Source organism: Cynocephalus volans, chromosome 1, assembly GCF_027409185.1.
Source record: "Cynocephalus volans isolate mCynVol1 chromosome 1, mCynVol1.pri, whole genome shotgun sequence".
Lineage (NCBI taxonomy): Eukaryota > Metazoa > Chordata > Mammalia > Dermoptera > Cynocephalidae > Cynocephalus > Cynocephalus volans.
Window position 1 is genome coordinate 123,933,307 of NC_084460.1, and position 20,619 is coordinate 123,953,925.

Genomic DNA, 20,619 nt, shown 5'->3' on the forward strand with positions numbered 1-20,619 from the left:
ATAAAGGTTTGAGTATTTGTGTAATTTTCAATTTATGGCGCAGATGTGTTAATGACAAGTTTTATGTACTTTTAGTGTTGAATAACACTTTATTTTTCATTCAACAAACATAAAATTCAGCACATTTTCTGTATCAGGCTCTATGCTAGAAGATAGAAGGATAAAAATGTTCACTTAAATTTAATAAATATATTTTGAGTTCCTGTGTTCAGTGGTCTTTATTTATAGAGTTATAGAAATTCAAAATGCAGTTTTTCTTATTTAATTAATACCCATTTTAGTCATTATTATAGGTCTATTTTAAGAAATCTTTAGTATATTTTTCATAATGATAATTACTTAATTGATAGGTAGCCTAGAAAAGTCTTACATACACCTAAAAATGATGTATATAATGATTCAAATGTGTATTTTAGAACTAGGAAATTTTTCATATCAATTATAGTTTTTTTCTTATCATTTTTTTAACAATTTGTTTAACGGCTTTATTTTTAGAAAATTTTAACTATTTCACTCTTGATTCATGTAGTTAGCTCACCTCAAGAAACCCCTATTAGAGATGATGGATTTCCTGTTCGAGGCTGTGATGACATCTTGGTGGTTGGACTGGCAGTATGCTGGGGTGGAAGGGATGCCTATTACCTTTCATTGCAGAAGGAGCAAAAGCATTCTGGTAAGTAATCAGTATTTGGCTAAGTCACCATATAATTAATGTAATGTCTATTAGGGTAGTGATCTGTTTTGTTGAGAATAATTTCCTGATATTTACTAGGATTTATTTTTAGATTTAAAGACTTTATTACTATTATTATTATTATTATTATTATTTTTGGAAAGCAGCTAGTTTATACATTACTACATATATTAACTAGAATAAATGTTTTAAGAAGCACCTCCCTTATTCCTCCCTGCCTGTCATATGAGGCTATGAATTCTGTGTTTTCTTCTCTGAGGGAGCCAGTGGAGTCTCAGGGACTCCCTTGCCACCTTCAGGGTTTGCTTTTGAAGACTGGACCGTGGCGATTTCTTTCCAGTCTTTTTTCTTCCCATTGACTAGGTCTGGAACTCATCTAGAAGCAATGTTGAGCTAGAGATTATAGTAGCTGAATCACACAGACTTTGGAGAAGTCGTTGGAATTGAAAGGATGTGATCTGGAAATACCTTGTGGTCTGATTATGGTTGTTGGATACCAGCTGATTGGTTGGTTCTGGATTGGAGCAGAATTAATAAGGAAACATTTTAAAAGATGCCATATAGTGTCTGTTCCTTAATAAACATGAAGTATTTTCAGTTGTTTTATAAGATATGTTGAGTGAACTACTACTTCTTTTATTTTGTTTGTTTATTTGTTTGGGGGCACCCCGGACCTTGATGTTATCAGTACCACGTTCTTACCAGCTGAGCTAAATGGCCAGCCATTCTTCTTTTATATTTGATATCATTATATGTTCATACTAAATGTCTCTTTAAAATTTATTTCAGAGTACATTTCTTGTCTTTAACTTCCCATTCTGATGTTATTTTATTTTTAGAAGTCTTGATATTTAGAATTTTCTTCCACCTAATTAAATGGAGCATAAATCTTTATAAATCTTTTAGCCCAAATCAGAATTTTTAGTTTATGAAACACTTTATCTACATAGCCAGTATGACCTGGATAAGGTCATGCTGGCTTAGTGGTGGTCACAGGGAACCACACCCTTAGGCTTCTGAGTCTTTTTCAGTCTTTCTACTAAGATTTCTGCTTCAAGTGAATGCATGTAATTTTTGCCTTAAGACTTTTTTGTTTTCTGGGTTTTTTTTTAAAAGAAATTAGTGCCAGTTTGGACCCACCTTCTTTGGATCCAAGCTTGACTGTGGAAGACAGGATGTGGCGCCTTCAATCCTGCTTGCAAGAGAAATCTGATAAAGAATGTTCTGTTATCGTCTATGACTTCATCCGGAGCTATAAAATTCTTCTTCTGTCTTGTGGCATCTCCCTGAAGCAAAGTTATGAAGATCCTAAGGTTCTATGTCTTATTTAATTTTTATATACTTAAAAACATTTTTAGTGTTTAGGGTTAATTCTTAAATGATATGGTATTTATGTAGTTTCAATAATGCAGCGTAAGTCTTTTAGAGCAGTCACTTTTTAATCCAGTAATCTCATCTACCCAGAATAGAATATCATGTGCCAAATGCCTTTTTGTAGATAAAAACAGAGTTGTCACAAATTTCAAGCCCTGAAGTTCATGTCTTTCCTCAGAGATTTTTTTAAAATTTTAATTTTGATCATCAGTTCTAAGTTTTCTGTCCCATAGAAAATTAGAAGTGAAATGAGAATGTTAGATTTAGATATATGATAGCAGGATGTTTCAAATATTTGTGAGGGTGGATGCAGAAAATAGGAAAAGTGCATGAATATAAGATGTCCAAAAGGATTGAAGTTAGGGGCCATTTAGCACAGGGGCAAATAACCTTATTAGTTTCGGAGAACTTTCCTATATAATAGCAAAGTATGATACCCTCTTCATAATAACTCTGAGTTATCAAAGAAAGGATAATTTGTTACTATAATATACATTTAACAGTATAAGGCATTTTCAGAAGACATTTATTTATGTGATAGCCTTCAAAGAGATATAATTTTTTTCCAACTGTTAATACTAGATACATGAGGTGTGTGGAGTATTAATTTGAGGAATGATACTATTTGGTAATTATTATCAATTTAGTCTATAATGATATCATGATTTCTAGTTTCTTAGTTTCTTTAGCTTTTATTTTGCAAAGATTTTCAAAGGCAGCATTAGATAAACTAAAGACACTTTTTTTTTTTCCAACACTGTCCTTTTTAATACTTAAAGCCAGGCTTGGTTTACGTGTGATACATTACATGTCATTTCTAAACTGACCTTTATTGGATATAAAATATTGTCAATTTTGATGTTCTGGAGTCTAAAACAATATGGGTAATATGAGCCTCTCATTAAAACTATAGTAGAATCTCAGATTTATATAGCACCTTTTACTTAAACTACTTGAAATATTTCAAAATTGGTTTTTTAAATCATAACAGTTTCGGTGCAAGAAGATAAGCTGTTAATTTATAAAATCTCACTTTTATAAGAAACAAATTTTCAACTTTACATCAGACTATCACATTCAATACTCCCCTATAAAACTTTATTCTTAACCTTCAAAAGAAGTAACTGAGTCATATAGTAATTGTCAGAATTATGAATGGGGCTTAGATTTCCATATTCTAAATCCAGTTCATTATCTGCTAAATCTAGTGTTAAAAACTACAGGCCTCCTATTCTCATGGGAAGGGTAAAAATAGCAATCAAAGGACTAAGTGGGTGGTCCTGATGACAGACCCCCCAAGGCCTGAGGGGAAGGTCTAGAGGCTTTCTGAAACTCTGGATACAAACATTTAATGGTAAAACATTTGTGCCTTTTTTTTGATGCTGAAAGAACTAAATAAGCCTAAAGCCATATATTTATTATAGTAGCTTAGCTAAAATCAGCCTTAGCGGAGAAGAGTCCATCTTCATTTTCAGACTTATGGTTTCAGTTAGCTGAAAGGCACTTGATTTTCAAGCCTACTTCAGAACTGGGTTAGCCAGGAGCATTGCAGTAATGGAAAAATTACAGCTTTTCTTTCTTTGGAGGCCACCATTCTTATTGGTATTAAAAATAAGTCCTGTTACAATGATCTTTTCCTTCTCCATTCCTGGGAAGACTGCTGAATAAAGTGTTTAGTGAAAATGAGTAAGATTAGAAATGAGCTTGCCTTTTTTCCCCTTTTTAATTTAAGGATACAAAAATGTCTGAAAAAAATTAAAATATTCTAGTTGCTGTCCCATTCAGGTGGCATGCTGGTTACTAGATCCAGATTCTAAGGAGCCGACTCTTCATAGCATAGTTGCCAGTTTTCTTCCTCATGAGCTTCCGCTCCTAGAAGGGATGGAGACTGGCCAAGGAATCCAAAGCCTGGGGCTGAATGTCAGCACTGAGCATTCTGGGCGATACAGAGCATCTGTAGAGTCCATTCTTATCTTCAACTCTATGAATCAACTCAACTCTTTGTTGCAGAAGGAAAACCTTCAAGGTAAAAACAAAGTTCCTGGCATTTTTATGTTACAACCTGGGGAGATATGTATTTAGCTACTCTTTATCACAGCTGGGTAAATTACACGTTTTATCCAAATCTTACCTTTGGATTGTCTATGCATGGGTCAACTTTATTTTATAAAGACCAGATAGTAAATGTTTTCGCTTTGCACACCAGACGATCTCTATCACGGACACTCAACTCTGTTATGGTAGCATGAGAGCAGCCATAGACAGTACCAAAACAAATGGGTGTGGCTGTCTTCCAATACCACTTTTTTACGAAAACATGCATCTGGTGCTGGTTGGGCCATAGTTTGCTGACCTCTGGCCCTACTGTAGTGAAGAGAATTAGTGGCATTTCATTCAATTGTTGCTCATTTTATATTTGAACTTTATCAAATGATTTTTATGTACACTGAAAAGACATCTTTTATGTATTTAAAAAAGTGAACTGTTTTCTTTTTAGAACTATTTAACAGAAAAGTTGTCTTTTTCCCTCATGACAAATAACACAAATTTATTGTGCAGTCTGCTGCCACTGATTGAATATCTTGACTACAGAGAGCATAACTTGCTTATGGTAGAGATGGTGAAGTGGAACAAAGTTGGCTTCGTTGTGAGATTACACTATGAATTTATAGACTGATCAGTAGATACTAGAAACAACTGACTGAGTTCACAGAGACCATGGTTTGGATCTGGGCTGTCTCACTAATTAGCTGAGGAACTGTGGGCAAGCAACTGAAACTGTATAGTGTGGTTCTTATAAGGTTTTGTTATAAGGATTAAATGAGACAGTGAACATAGTGCAGTCTTTGCCACAGAATAGAATGGTGATGATGATTACTGCCAGTAGAAGCCTTCTCTGCTGGTAGAATGTTCTCTTCAGCATAACTGGATAGAAGAGCAGAGACAAAGACCAGACTAACTTGTATGTTCAGAGGAGACTTTCAGTCTGTTTGGGAGAGGCCTGTTCATACTTAAAGACAGTTTTTTACGTATAAAAAAGGAGTACTATTGTTTTTCTTTCCAGAAAGGTACAAGAAATCTCTAAAGTTATTAGTTTTAATTTTCAGTATTTCAATATGCTTTGAAAGCTCCTTTCTGCAGACTTAAAAAATCAGTGACTCAGAGGTGTTTAAATGCATTTTCATACAATGTCAAGGCTTTCTTTTTCATAAAATCCATAGAATTGAAGTGCATTGAGAAAAGGGAAGGTTTTGGAGAGAATGTAGATAGCTACCAAATTTTGTTTGGAAATAATTATTTCAGGATTTGCTGTTTATTTTAATGGACCTCCAGAATCTTCATCTTTTTCTCTTCTCATCCTCTTACCTCTTGGGTAGATATGTTCTGGCAGTGGACTTTCTCCCACTTTCTTTCCACATAAAAAAGCTACTTTTTATTTGGGTATGAATAAATATTAATGAGAGAATGTGTCTTTGCTTAATGTGACCCAGCACAAAGTATTCTTTTTCTCCTTCCATAGATCATTAGGTCCTTTCTAGGTGGTTGGAACATGTATGAGATGATTTTCTAAGTTGTAGTGAATTGGTTTCTCTCCTTTTACCTCAGCTGCACAGATTTGTATTAATCATATTCTTTCTTTCATGTATATTATCATCATTGGAGTATGTGTGGTCCTCTTATTTATTCATTATTATTTTCAAAATATAATGAATACCTGTGAATCCTCATTATCAATAAGTTGTACCTATGTATGTACTCCGCTTTTGTACACATCCCAAGTTTTATCATTCTCCTATTTTTTAAATTAAAATATTTTTATTTTATAATTTAAAAAATTTTAGCATAAATATATGCATCTATCCATACAGTGTATTATTTATTTTTGCTTATTTTTGAACTTTATAAAACATCTCACACTGGGACTTGCTTTTCTTGCTCAGCATTATGTTAATATGTTAATAAGATTCATGTATAAGTAGTTTATAGTTTATTCCTTTTCAAGTGTCTGTAATTTATTCCTTTTTACTGCTGTGTAGTATATCACTGTATGACTGTGTCAAAATATGTCCATTTTCCTATTGACAAACATTTGGGTTGTTTTTAGTTTTGTTTTTTTGTTTTTTGTTTCACTTTGCTATAGTAAGTAGTTCCATATGAATATTCTTACACTTAAACATGTCTCCTGGTATGTGTGGGCAAGAGTTTCTTTTGGATGTGGAATTACTCTCTCGTGGGAATAGGAATATTCAACATTTAAAGATTGTGCTAAATTGAATTCCAGAATGGTTGTGTAAGATGTGTGAGTAATCTTGCTGATTCATATTGTGTCAACTTTGCAGTTCATTGGTTGAAAATTATTGTACTATTCCTTTCTTGTGCTGTCTTTGTTTTTGGTTATTCTAGTTTCGTGAAATGAGTTGTGACTATAACCTCTTTTTTATTCTGGAGGAGTGAATGGTGTGTTCCTTGACAGTTTGGTAGAATTTGTCTATAAATATTCTTTGTGAAAAGATGTTTAACTGCAACTTCAGTTTCTTTAGTAACTGCGGGATTATTCAATTATTTCTTTTTGATTATGTTTTGATAAGCTATATATTTTAAAGAATTGGATTATGTAAATTTTCAATTTTATTAGCATAAATCTATTGCTGATTCTCTCTTTTTTATACCTCTGGTTTATCTGTGTCCCCTTTTTCTTTCATATTTTAAATTTAATCTCACTAGAAGTTTTTCCAATTTTTTAGTCTTTTCAAAGTACCAAATTTTGCCTTTGATTATTCTTATTGTTTTTCCTATTTCTTTGATTTCTGTCAACATCTATTTTTCTTCTAGCTCCTCTGACTTTATTTTATAATTCTTTTTCTGAATTCATAAGTTTGACACTAAACTCAATACTTTTCAAATCATTTCTTTTTTCTTGTATTTAAGGCTATACATTTTTTTCAAAGCATTACTTTCATTGTATCCTACAAGTTTTGATGTGTAATGTTTTCCTCATTTTATTCTAAATATTTTTAGGTTTATTTTATGACTTTTTTTTGACTCGTGAATTATTTAGAAAATTGGTTTTTTAATTCCCAAATATTCGGAAACATTTCATTTTGTGTTTTTATTATTACCTTCAAACTTAATTGTGTTGGGGTTAGAGTACATGATTGTTTATAGAGTTGGATGTATTGTTCCTGCCAAAACTCATGGAAATCTGATCCCCAATGTGGCAGTGTTGGCAGCTGTTTGAGTCATGGGGGCAGATCCCTCATGAAGGGATTAGTGCTGTCCCTAGGGGAGAGGGGCCTGAGAGAGATCTCCCTCCATTAGTTCCCGCGAGAACTCATTATTTCAAAGACCCCGGCACCTTCTCCCTCTCTGTCTCTCTTTCTCTTGCTTCCTCTTGCCATGTGATCTGCTTGTACCTGCTTATTGCTGTTTTCTGCTATGAATAGAAGCAGCCTGAGGCCCGTGCCAGAAGCAGCTGTCCCAGAATTATAAGCCAAATAAACCTCTGTTCTTTATAAATTACCCAGTCTCAGGTATTCTGTTATAGCAACACAAAACAGACTAATACAATTGTGTAATACCCATTCTTTGAAATTTTTTGAAAATTGCTTTGTAACATAAAACTTGAACTCTTGTGTAAATGTATGTGTACATAAGAGAATGTATACTCTAATTTTGAATGCAGAATTTTATATATGTCTGTTAATGCAAGGTTGTTTAAATCTCCTATACCTAATTTTCTCTGTAGTTTAGTCAATTTTAACTTTGTATATTTTGAGACCATTTTAATAGGTACATACATGTTTAAAATTGATTTCCCAGTGAATTAAATCTTCTATCATGTTGTTATCATGTCTATCACTAATAATGATTTTTATTCTTAGTCTATTTTCTGACATGAATGTGGCAACATCAGCTGTCTTTTTTTTTTTTTTTAAAGATGACCAGTAAGGGGATCTTAACTCTTGACCTGGTGTTATGAGCACCCCACTCCCAAGTGAACCATGGGCTGACCATCAGGTGTCTTTTGATTAATATTTGCCTCATATATCTTTTTTTTTTTTTTAATCGCTTTCTAGGTCCTTATCTTTAGATGTGTCTTATAAACAAAGCATAACTTATTTATTTTTAAAGCATACCAATTTTTTTTAACAAATTTACCAATTGTGATTATTGCTGTATTTCTGTTAATTGTGATTATTGATGTATTATACTCTGTTTTCCTACTGTTTTACTTTGTTTCTTTCTGTTCACTCCTTTCGTTTTGTAAATAGTTCATTCTTAGCTGTGCTCTATTCTAATCTAATGAGTCCTTACCTGCAATTCTTGGGGATCTACATCTGTTGTTGGTTGTTTCTTCTGAGTCCCATCCATATTCTTTTGCTATCTTTGTATTTTTCATATTCCTTGTGACTTCATACAGGATGTAATCTTTGGAGGCCTGCAGGACTAACCTGGGGGAAGCCTTCCTCTTGAAAGGTTTTGCTTCTGCCTCTGCTGGTTACCAAACTACACTGCATCCAACGACTACATTAGCCTTTCTTGAAAGTTTTATTTCAGAACAGGAGTCTGTGACTCAGTTTCTCCTTCCATTGCTGTTTCAAGGATTTATATCCCCTCAGCCTTTTTGCTATAGGATTTCATGTCCACAACACCTCTGTTCCTTCCTGCTGCCTATGGATCCAGCCTGGCTCCATGTCACTCTTACTTTGTGCTTCTCTTACTGTTCCTGTTCTGACCCAGTTCTTTATTTCTCTGATTTCACATCAGTGAATTTCTGCTCTGGCTCCTAAAGGCCCCTAAAGCCAGGCTCTGACTGCCCAGTACCTGCTCCTAGCTATTACAGGCCAGTAGCTCTCATTTGTTTGTTTACTCTTGGTGGTGATTATGGGGGTCCCTGGAGATCTCTGCTGCTGATTGAGACCAGCAGTGCTTCAAAGAATGTGTGGAGCTGGGGAGGGGAGGTGGGATTGCTCAGAGTCCTAGTGACTCATAGTACTGAAGTGTTTGGTAGGAATTTTTTTCATAATGATGTAGGACAGCATTTTTCACAGTGCATTGTATGGATGCTTACTTTGCAGGATGTTAGTAAATATCATATGAAATAAAGGGTTTTATGGTCAAATAATTTGGGGAGTTTTAGTTAAAATAAAATTAAATAGTTGTTTTTGCTTCAGGTCTTCTCAAAACCTTTAGTATATAGCAGTTATCATGAATATTCAAGAACAGTATATAGATGTAGAAACTCACAGCATGTATTGTCTCTCAACCCCACCCTTTTTGTAGAGCATCTTTGGGACTAATAGTGTAATTGAAATATGGGAGAACTTATTTAGAATGACTGCTCTGTTGAGAAGTGTCAGCAGATAGTAATTCTTACTTCTGGTATCTTATTTCTTTACTGTTTGGTAAGAGCATTGGAAAATATAAAACCCTCTATATTTAGTTCTTTGTGTAAGCGTACACACTATGGGACCAGGAATATTGAAAATAATTTTATGGAATCAACCCTTTGTAGTCAGCTCAATAAATAAGGTTGGCTACCTCACTCCTGCTAACAGTAGAAGCAGAAACATTATCTTAGGAGAAATGTAGTCTCTTATAATCCAGACTATTCACAGGATTGCTAACTCTTCTATTCTCTGTATAGACAAGTATAGTAGTCTAGTGCTAAGTGGCCTGTACTTTTCTACCTTTTATTGTCGTTTGAAAACACTGCTCAGAAGACTGGATCATGAAGGATAGGATAGCTTGGGTAGCATTTCTGGATTTTTTAGACAAATTCTGTATAGTTTGTTATGCTGCTGTTTTAGTCACTTAGCTGATAAATTAATATTTTAGTTTTCTTTTTTTTCTTCCAGATGTTTTCTGTAAAGTGGAAATGCCCTCTCAGTACTGCTTGGCCTTGTTAGAACTAAATGGAATTGGTTTTAGTACTGCAGAATGTGAAAGTCAGAAACACATAATGCAAGCCAAGCTGGATGCAATTGAGACTCAGGCCTATCAACTAGCCGGCCACAGTTTTTCCTTCACCAGTTCAGATGACATCGCTGAGGTTGTATCATGGGAATAGGGACTTTATTTTATTTTATTTATTTATTTATTTATTTATTTATTTATTTATTTATTTATTTATTTATTTATTTATTTATTTATTTTTGTCCTTTTCGTGGCCGGCACTCAGCCAGTGAGCGCACCGGCCAGTCCTATATAGGATCCGAACCCGCGGCGGGAGCGTCGCCGCACTCCCAGCGCCGCACTCTCCCGACTGCGCCACGGGCTTGGCCCGGCATAGGAACTTTAGAAAAGTAATTTTTAGAGTTAAAATGATTTGTGTCTGTATGTGTTTCCTAAGTGTGTTTACCTAAACACCAAAGATCAATAAAATAATCAGTTAACTGGAATGCTTTGGGGATAGAAAATTCTAGCATCTAATTTATAAGTTATGTCTATTTTTATGAAATAAGAAGGTAGTAAAGAAGCCTCTTAGAAGGTAAGCTCCATGAGAAGGAAAATTGCCTAGAACCAAGGAGGCCCCCACTCAGTATTTGTTGAACAAACAATTGGTAGTAGTAGTTGCATGACAGTGTAGCTGTTTCTCCATAAGATTATTTAGTGAACCCTCATCCCTTCCTTGCCCCACCATCTTTCTTTAGAATAGGAAATTGAATGTTTTTGTGAGATGTAAATGAAAAAGAGATTTTTGTGACTGTTTGCTTTAACCTAAGATTTTTGTTACCTTACATAAGTTTTGACAAAGTTTACTCTTGTTTTATTTGTATAGATTGGTGTGCTGTTCTCTCCTTTCACCACACTCCTTCCCTATAATGGGTGGTTGGATTGTTTTTGAGGGGTTACAAATAGGATGGGTGCTTACACTTGATAGCATTGAAGATCCTGTGTCTTCTAGATGTGATTCCGCAATATAGCAGATTGGTAAAGATCATAAGCTATAGAGTCAGACTTCTTGGGTTTGAATCCTACCTCCTCCATTTATTAACTAGTTCCATGACCTTGGGCCAGTACATCAACTCTTTATGTCTTAATTTCTTCATCAGTAAAATGGGGTTATGATAGAAATACCTCATAGGGTTATTGGGAACCATAAATGATAAATGTAAAACACTTAGAATATTGAGCATGTAGTAAGTGCTCAATAATATAAGAATATATAAAAATGCCCCCTTTTAAGCCAAAGAGTTACATATTTTAATGAAAATGAGAAACTTTGTTTTTCTTAATCATGTGGTATATTTATATTGAATTCAGTGGTGCCTTTTTCTTATTTTCTTTTGAATTCTTTATCCCAGAAGTTCTCAAGCCAATACTTAGCTGACTGCACATAAAATTACATAGGGAACATGTCAGAAGTTTAGAATCTCTGGGTTTCAACACAAGTAGGGTTGAGGCAAAGGGAGGAATTGGTGCCCTTGTGATTCAGATAGGTACTAATATGAAACATAGGGCTAGACCAAATTCCAGGTTAGAATAAAAGGCTTTTCATGTTATTGGCTTGTTTTTAGGTCTTCATGTTGAAATGGATGTTACCTGGAGAGGTAATTTTTATATGAAGTTTTCACAGTTAATTCTCAAGTCTTCACCAAAAAAAAGAAGCTTAAGATAAAGAACTACTGAATATATAACTCAAGATCTTTGTGTTGTCTTAATGATGATAGGTCTTCCTTCCTGGGATTGTTGCTTTATTGTTACCTTAGTAATGTTTCATTTTTTTTTTAATTCAGTTATTTGATTTTTTTCCTCCTATTCTGCCATTCATATACTCTTTTTCTTTTTTTTTTGTGACTGGTAAGGGGATCGCAACCTTTGGCGTGGTGTCGTCCACACTACACTCAGCCAGTGAGCGCATCGGCCATCCCTATATAGGATCCGAACCTGCGGCCTTGGCGCTACCAGCATCGCACTCTCCCGAGTGAGCCACGGGGCCGGCCCCATATACTCTTTAATATCTATACTAGGGTTGCCTGATAAAATGTAGGACATCCGGTTTTAAATTTGAATTTCAAATAGACAATGGATAATATTTTAGTATAAGTATGCCCCATGCAATTCCAGTTTAACTGGGTGTCCTGTAACTGTGTTTGCTAAATGTGGCAACCCTAATTCCTACACATGCATGTGTTCATATTGATAATTCTTGGACTAAATGGGTACTAATGTTCATACCAAGCCTCAGTACGTTTCATTTCCAAGATCCCAGTTATTCCCACTACGTGAAACTGGAACCAGATTGTTGTTTCTGTCATCACTACTGTTCTAGGGAAGCAGAGGAATGTCTTTCCCTCCACACCTGTCCCAATTTGTGGAAAATATTCTTGTACTTATGCAAATAGTTTCAATTTTTAGACTTATTACTAGGAAAATAATCCAAGGTTCCTGAAAACCTACTCAAGGTATATAAGTGAATGAGTAGGTACACTAGATAATGTTCTCAGTTGCCTGAGTTTTAACTCCTCTAATTTGAATTGAGTGTTAGGTTTACATGGGCAGGCCCCAGAACCTGGATGCCTGCCCTGTGTTGGCCTGGTTTCTTTAGTGGGTGCTTACTGGCCACTTTCTAGCCTTCATTATTGGCACATTGGATGGCCAACCTCTCCTAGCTTTTTGTGTCCAGGGACTCTCAGGGTCCAGTGTTGTGGTGATAGGACTAGATACCCTTTCTGACCCCTTCCTAACTTAGTGTTCTCTGATTTTATGATCACATAATCGCCATGTAGGCACCAATATTGACCTTCTGTGGGGGCTTAAATGATTGGGTAGCCACATAGGTTACCACTTCAAGGGGCATTTAGGAGAGCTCACAATCATCAGAGCAACTTCAAGTCTCAATGTTAATAGTTTATTTGCCAGTTGCTCAGCAGAGAGTATGTATGCCTATGTTTCTGACTGTTTAAAAGCCTTGTATTAGTGTTAATGCAGTAGTGTCTGAATTAGGGTATGGACAGCCTACCTGACATAAATTTTCATTGCCATCATTTATTAAATGTGTTAAATCCAAGTTGTTCAAAGAAATATTTTCCAACCCCTGTTAAACTGTAGAGATTTTCTCAGGGCCGGCCCCGTGGCGCACTTGGGAGAGTGCAGCGCTTGGGAGCGCAGTGGCGCTCTCGCCGCGGGTTCGGATCCTATATAGGAATGGCTGGTGTACTCACTGGCTGAGCGTGGTTCGCGTGACACCAAGCCAAGGGTTGCGATCCCCTTACCGGTCACAAAAAGACAAAAAAAAAAAAAACTAGAGATTTTCTCAAATAATGTCCAAAAATATTTCTTGAACGACAGTACTTGTAATTGATACTTGACTAAAGAAGCATTAATTTCTTCCAGGTTTTGTTTTTGGAATTGAAGTTGCCACCAAATGGAGAGATAAAAAACCAAGGCAGCAAGAAAACCTTGGGTTCTACCAGAAGAGGGAACAACAATGGACGCAAGCTAAGGCTGGGAAGACAGTTCAGCACTAGTAAGGTGCTCTTTGGGGCATTCACAGGGCAGAATCTGAACTAATTTAGTATTTTGGTATTTTAGTATTTTCTAGTCCAGATACAAACAAACACATTGGTTTGTGGTTTGGTAGCCCATAAAATCCATGGAGATATCTCAGCTTGGAAAACCTGAGACATAATCTGCATTAGTAATTCTGTTCTTCCTATCATTAAAACAGTATAAAGGTTTGTAAACTCAGGCCTGCAGACGTTTAATTATTTTCACTCACTATGCTTTAAAAAAAGAAAAGACAAAAACCCTAGCCAGAAAATATTAAACAATTTTTTTTTTAAAGTTCTATGGTAAAATAAGTTTTCCATGAGATTGCTTTAAGAATCTAATCTGCTAATTCCAAAGTAAAATTGCTAATGACAGTCCACGGATGTGCATTAGTGGGAGATAACAGAGAAAGGATTTAATTTTGCATTTTTACTGAATTAAGTCTCAATGGAAAAATAAGGGTAGAAAATACAGCCATAACAGCTGTGGAGAGCTTTTCAAGTTGCCATTCATAGAATTTTAACCCTTAAACCATTAACTATGACTTGCCTGTCCTTGGGACGTTTCCACAGCTCCATGCTATAGCACAACTTTTCATTTGATCTCGCAGGCCCTTTTACCTCACAAGTTTCTATTCATGGCTCATCGAAAGTCTATAGCATATAAAATTAAAAAATTTAAAAATAAATGTCTTTTGATTTCCTTGACATGGAAGCCATGTAGGTGTCAGGGCAAGAAGGAAAACAACTGGAATATTTCTAAACACGTGAAGAATGGAAGAGGAAAACGAATAGGGAAAAGACATGTAAATTCTTGGTGGGGTGTGGAGAGGCCGTTATTTTGGTAAACTGACATTTCTATGATATTTTTTAAAAGGTAGCTCTAGATTGATAGTGCTCAGCATTACCATGTTTGCATTTTATAAACTATAGTTATCATAGTTTTATCATTGTGGTAATTCCCAAAAAAACCCTAACAGTGGTTTTGAGTTGTAGATATAGGAGTTATCAAATTTGATTTTGGGACTACATTATTCACCTAAAAGAGATTCTAGTTTGCTATAAAATTTGGGCAAGAATCCAATCTTACCTTCTTATATTTCTTTGGCAGGATGTTTTAAATAAATTAAAGGCATTACATCCTTTACCGGGCTTGATACTAGAATGGAGAAGAATCACTAATGCTATTACCAAAGTGGTCTTTCCCCTGCAGCGGGAAAAGCGTTTGAATCCTTTTCTTGGAATGGAAAGAATCTATCCTGTATCACAGTCACACACTGCTACAGGTGATGAGAAGTCTTAAGTATGAATAATATCAAATTTTGAAAGAAAAAATTTTCATATATAATATTTGCTTATGATGGCTAAGGAATTCAAGTGTTAATCATTGGGTTAAATGAAGTTCCACAACATATACAAAACACATACTATATCCAAAGCGTAGACAGATACTACCTGGATACAAATATGAGTTGTAGTAAGATACAGTATCTGCTTTCAAGTACTTGTATAGAGTAGCTGGGATGTCTGAGATAGGTGCTTTGGATGAGAGTATACACGGTAATTAAGTATTTATATGAGTCAGTGATCATATCTAATTCAGTCCCAGCCCTTTCTGGAGCCTTCTAAGATTCTCTCCAATCTAGGGCTGGCCAATTAGTTCAGTTGGTTAGAACACAGCCTTGTAAAACCAAGATCATGGGTTTGCATCCCTGTACTGGCCAGCCAATTAAAAAAAAGTTCGGGCTGGCCTGTGGCTCACTCGGGAGAGTGTGGTGCTGATAACACCAAGGCCACGGGTTCAGATCCTATGTAGGGATGGCCAGTTGGCTCACTGGCAGAGCGTGGTGCTGACAACACCAAGCCAAGGGTTGAGATCCCCTTACCGGTCATCTTTTATTTAAAAAAAATAAAAATAAAAAAAAATTCTCTCCAAGTTAAATATAAGTAGGCCACTGGGGCATCTATATAATATGTGAGTATTTTATTTTACATAAGCAGAAAAGAAAGCTGTAGAGTCCCTTGGGTGTCTTACGGTCCTCTTGGAATAGGTATGAGTGTAATCTAGTGAGGGAAAAAAAAGTATTCTTTCTCTAGGCAGTACAGAGCTCTAAATGTTTGCCAAAAGTGATGTAGTAGAAGAAAGGGCAGCTTTAATTCATTACTGAAGGAGGTGGTTAGATTGGTGATATTGAATGTGAGCTCTGGAATCAGAAGACGAGGTTTAAGTACTGGTGCTGAGTCTTTACACAAGGTTCTTAACCTCTTAGAGCCTAAGTTTTCTCATGTATAAAACAAGGTGATAGTATTCCTACCTGACCAAGTGTTTAGTGCTAGAAAGTGCTCAATATCAGTTGCTGCTGTTGTTAAGGATGGGGGCCCATGCTGCTTTTCTCTCTTGCTTTATTTGTTGTTCTAAACAACTTTCTTTTTTCCTTCTTTCCTCTTCAGCTAACCTCTTGGCCCTTCCTAGCCATTTCTTGCATGATGGTATTTAGATTTCACTTTGAAACATATACTAATACTTAAATTACTGTAAAATAAAATCAACCTAGAAAAGACAAAAACAACCTAGAGTTTCATATTTATTTGTTTTGTATGAAGCAGAAGGTAATTAATTCTATTTTTATTATTGATTTTAGAAATACAATATTTTAATAATTTATAATTTTTATAAAAATATTTTATAGTAATGTTTTAGTAATATAAGCTTACCTAAGCACAGCAAAGCCATTTCATCTCATTAAGGTACATTCATGGTTTGTAATTTATTTTTACCCTCTTTTTTCTCTGCTGGTGGTACCTCATTAATTCAACTAATAGACCAGGGCAGTGTGCTGAATATTATGTATTATTATAGAAAAGAAGGCAGTGTGCTGAGGTAAAAAGAGCAATGGATACCTTCCTCTGCTATTTGTTAGCTGTGTAACATCAAGCGGGCCGTTTAATGATGATAATTATATTAAAAGTTATCACCGGTTGAGCACTTACTTTGTGCTAAAAACAAAATAACAAGGACATAATATTGGGTTTATTCAGAAAAACAGTTTCCAAAGCACTTAAAATGTCTGATTCATCAGAAGAAGGTGGAATCATATATATAGTAGCTAGTAGAGTGCCTGTTACCATGAAGAGTGTCATAAAGCAGAGGGTTTTAGTGTTGCTATATATGTGTTATAAAAACGGCAGTAACAAAATTAATTATACAAACTTTTTTTGAGCAGTGCTTATATATTTCAGTGAAATCCAACCAATGAGTGAACAAATAAAATATAAAATATTTGGAGAAAAATAAAGGCTTTGTAAACATTTTTAAAAAGCTTTCTGTTTACTAGAATATTCATTAACCCCCTGATTCTGGTTTTCAACCATGTCAGTACTATTGTTAATTTTCTTGATGAGTGATGATGATAATGAAGAAAACTGGCCAAGCAATGTCTGAAAGTGATGTTCCATCTGCTATCTCTTACCACTACTCCATCTCCCACATTAGTTACTTCTTTGGCCCCAATTGTGCTCTTCTTAAGATACTCTTCTCTCTATCTTGTGCATTCCCAGCTCTTTTTTTTTTTTTTTAAAGATGACCGGTAAGGGGATCTTAACCCTTGACTTGGTGTTGTCAGCACCACGCTTTCCCAAGTGAGCCATCCAGCCATACCTATATAGGGATCTGAACCTGTGGCCTTGGTGTTATCAGCACCACACTCTTCCAAGTGAGCCATGGGCGGCACTATTACCAGCTTTTAGAGACTTCAAAAGTCATTTTTCCTAAGATCCATTTGATTAGTTTTTCCTCATTAACATGTTATAGTGCTGATATCTGGTACTCATTTTAGTGTAGGAATAGTTCAATTGATCAATTCTTATCATGGGATTGTTTTCTAGAAAGCTGGGTTAATGTAAAACATACTATTATAGCTGATTCATATATTCATTTATATTGGAAAGGTCTTGTATTTGTTTTGTCATTGTTAGCCACATGAACATGATGAAAAATATTTCATTTAAAAATAAATTTCAGTTTAGCATTGATAGAATATGCAATTTTAAGATAATTTAGAAATACAAATACTGTTAAAGGGCAGTCTTTTTTTTTTTCTTCTAATTTTATGTTTGTTCTGCTTGATTTTAGGACGAATAACCTTTACAGAACCAAATATTCAGAATGTGCCAAGATCTTTTGAGATCAAAATGCCAACACTAGTAGGGGAAAGCCCACCTTCCCAAGCTCTAGGCAAAGGCCTACTTCCCATGTGCAGGTAGACTCTTTTTCTTTGTATTAATATACCATTCATACCATGGCTTAAAAATTGCATATTAGACAAAATAATGAAATTATTTTAATTTTATTTTCCAGACACCCATTTCTATTCTAGGCACCATCCACTTTAAATCCTGAGTCTGTCCATAGAGAAGCTAGTTGATGATGAAAGGCAGAAAACCTGGGCCACTGGTTAAATCAACCAGCACTGTGTGCTTATTTGTGTCAAATACTAAAGGAAATAGTTTGGCAATGTCTGCAACATCCTCCCTGCTGCTCTCCCATATACACATAAAGGGAAGAAAAAGCACAGATAATTTATGTTGCATATGGTCAAAGAGATTTGTTGAGTTGAGCTAAATGAAAGTGAATTATCAGATGCAGGTTTTGGGAAAGGCTATTACAGAAATGTTTTAATGTTTAATTGAATGTTTTTTCTAAAAGAGGTTTAATATCTTTGTTAAGCTTTAAAGCAAGTTTTAGGTAAGGTTTTTTACATTTCTTAGATGAAAATATTGACTTTACTGAAAATCATACCTTTGCATGTATTTGAGACTGATTCATTCCATCTGATGATCTTGTTTGCACCACAGAGGACAAAATAAGAAGAGTTATAGCCTGAACCCTGGGCACCAGGCACAGATGGAGGAGAGAGCCTCAGACAGAGGAATGCCGTTTTCAGTTAGCATGCGACATGCGTTTGTGCCTTTCCCAGGTAAGGTGGCTGATAGTTTTGGAGCTTCTGATTGCTGTGGGAATGTTTTTCAAAGCACTGATAAAGCCTGAATTATGAGTGCGACTCAGAGACATGCACTGGTCCCTTCATCTTTTCTGTCTACAGTGGAGACTGTCTTCCCCTTTGTTTTGCCGAGTTTATAGCAGTCATTATTGTCTTCATTTTCTGCTCTTTGTGAAACTTTTGTGATATATGCTCATCAGCAGCAGTCTGCTGAAACCATGTAATACATTATGTGATATAGTAGTTAAAATACAATTTATAATTTTTTTAGATTGTGGTTAAATATACCCAACATAAGATTTACCACTTTAAGCATTTGCACGTGTACAGTTCTGTGGCATTAAGTACATTTGCATTGCTCTGTAGCCATCACCACTATCCATCTACAGAACTTTTTCATCTGGCCCAACTGAAACTTTGTACCCATTAGGCAGTAACTCGCCACTCTCCCACCCCTGCTCCTGTCAACTACTATTCTACTTTCTATCTCTATGAATTAGACTTCTCTAGATACCTCATATAAGTGGAATCATACAATATTTCTCCTTTTGTGCCTGGTTTATTTTACTTAGTATAATGTCTTCAAGGTTCATCCATGTTATAGCATGTGTCAGAATTTATTTTTAAGAGCTGAATAACATTCCATTGTATGTGTATATCACCTTTTGTTTATCCATTCACCCGTCAATTTATTCTTACCTAAACAATAAAATTGCTTAATGCAACAATATTTTATACTGCTTTAATTAAATGTTTTTGAATTTAAATTAAATATCTATAGATCTGATCTGAAAATCCCTGCCATTTAAATGTAGCGTTCAGTCCATTAACTCTATGATAATTATTGATAAATGGTTAGATTTAAGTTTACTGTCTTGTTATTTGTGTTTCTTTTTTTTTAAATCTGTTTATTCTTTTAAAAAATCTTTTTAGAAACTTTAAGTGACTATTTTATTCTATTTTATTTCTCCTAATGACTTATTAACTATATATCTTAGATATTTTAGAGTTTATAGTATGCATCACATCACAGTCTATCTTCAAATAATTTTATACCACCTCATCCATAATGTAAGGAGTTGATTTCCATTTCCAACCTTTCTTTTAGTAGATTTACCTTCTATTACTATTATAAACTCTGAGATATATAGTTCCTATTTTGGCTTTAAACAGTCTATTATCTTTCAAAGAAATTAAGAGACTAAAAGTGTCTTTTCTGTCTGTCCGCTTCTGGCAGATGCTTAATTTACTTTCACAACAGCTTGGTCATTTTGAGGCTTTTCAAGCTTTGTTAGCAAATGTTTAGAGTAGCCTTTACTCTAGGGCTAGGTTAGTTTTGTTCATATGGTGTGATCTTTCTGTGGTCTCTACTTGGTGCCCAAGTTGTTCATCAAGATCTCTCCACTCAGTCTGCTCAGAACTTGAACATTCTCAGCAGTCAAGAATATGTTGTTCAAGTAGTTGTTCAGCTGACAGCTATGCAATTGTTGTTCTTTCTTTAGTAATAGTTGTTTTTTTTTTTTTTTTTCAGTGTGATCCCCCTTTGTGTGATCCCCTGTACTTTCTCCCTGTACAACTTACTATTTGGCCAAAAATCCAAAGTGATTCCTGTGCGTATTTCTGGTGCTGCTTTTATGCATAACTCCCTTCTCTCCAAGTTCTCACAAATTCTGGCTTCCTCTTAGGCCCAAACTCTAGTCTATGTTTCCTCAGCTCACAGAGAAAATAGTGCCTTTTTCAGCTCCCGTTCTCTGCAGTGCGTTATGGAAAGTGCCTCCATTCAGAAACCTGAGACTGTTGTGCGGCTCCACCACATTTCCCTCCCTTCTCAGTCATTAGAGTTCTGCATTGCTTATTGTTTAACATCTGAAGACAGTTACTTCACATATTTTGCCCTGTTTTATAGTTGCTTGTGGTAGGAAGGCCATAAAAATTGTGGCCATTTATTGTAAATTAGTATTTATGTATTTTTGAGTAGGTTATTCATTCACGTGGTTTAGAAATAAAAATGATGTAAAAGGTGTATATTGAGCTTTGCTTCCTTCCCTGCCCTGTC

General features: G+C 35.2%; 1 protein-coding gene across 1 annotated transcript in view; it reads left to right on the top strand.

Annotated features, from left to right (window-relative positions):
• Nucleotides 1-20,619, top strand: part of POLQ (DNA polymerase theta) — a 96,618-nt gene that overhangs the window by 51,917 nt on the left and 24,082 nt on the right. The window contains exons 17-24 of the mRNA XM_063095068.1: nt 530-673; nt 1,811-2,007; nt 3,854-4,094; nt 9,928-10,121; nt 13,409-13,546; nt 14,675-14,849; nt 17,696-17,822; nt 18,418-18,539. Of these exons, the coding sequence (XP_062951138.1) occupies nt 530-673; nt 1,811-2,007; nt 3,854-4,094; nt 9,928-10,121; nt 13,409-13,546; nt 14,675-14,849; nt 17,696-17,822; nt 18,418-18,539 (1,338 nt within the window). The remainder of the gene's footprint in view (nt 1-529; nt 674-1,810; nt 2,008-3,853; nt 4,095-9,927; nt 10,122-13,408; nt 13,547-14,674; nt 14,850-17,695; nt 17,823-18,417; nt 18,540-20,619) is intronic.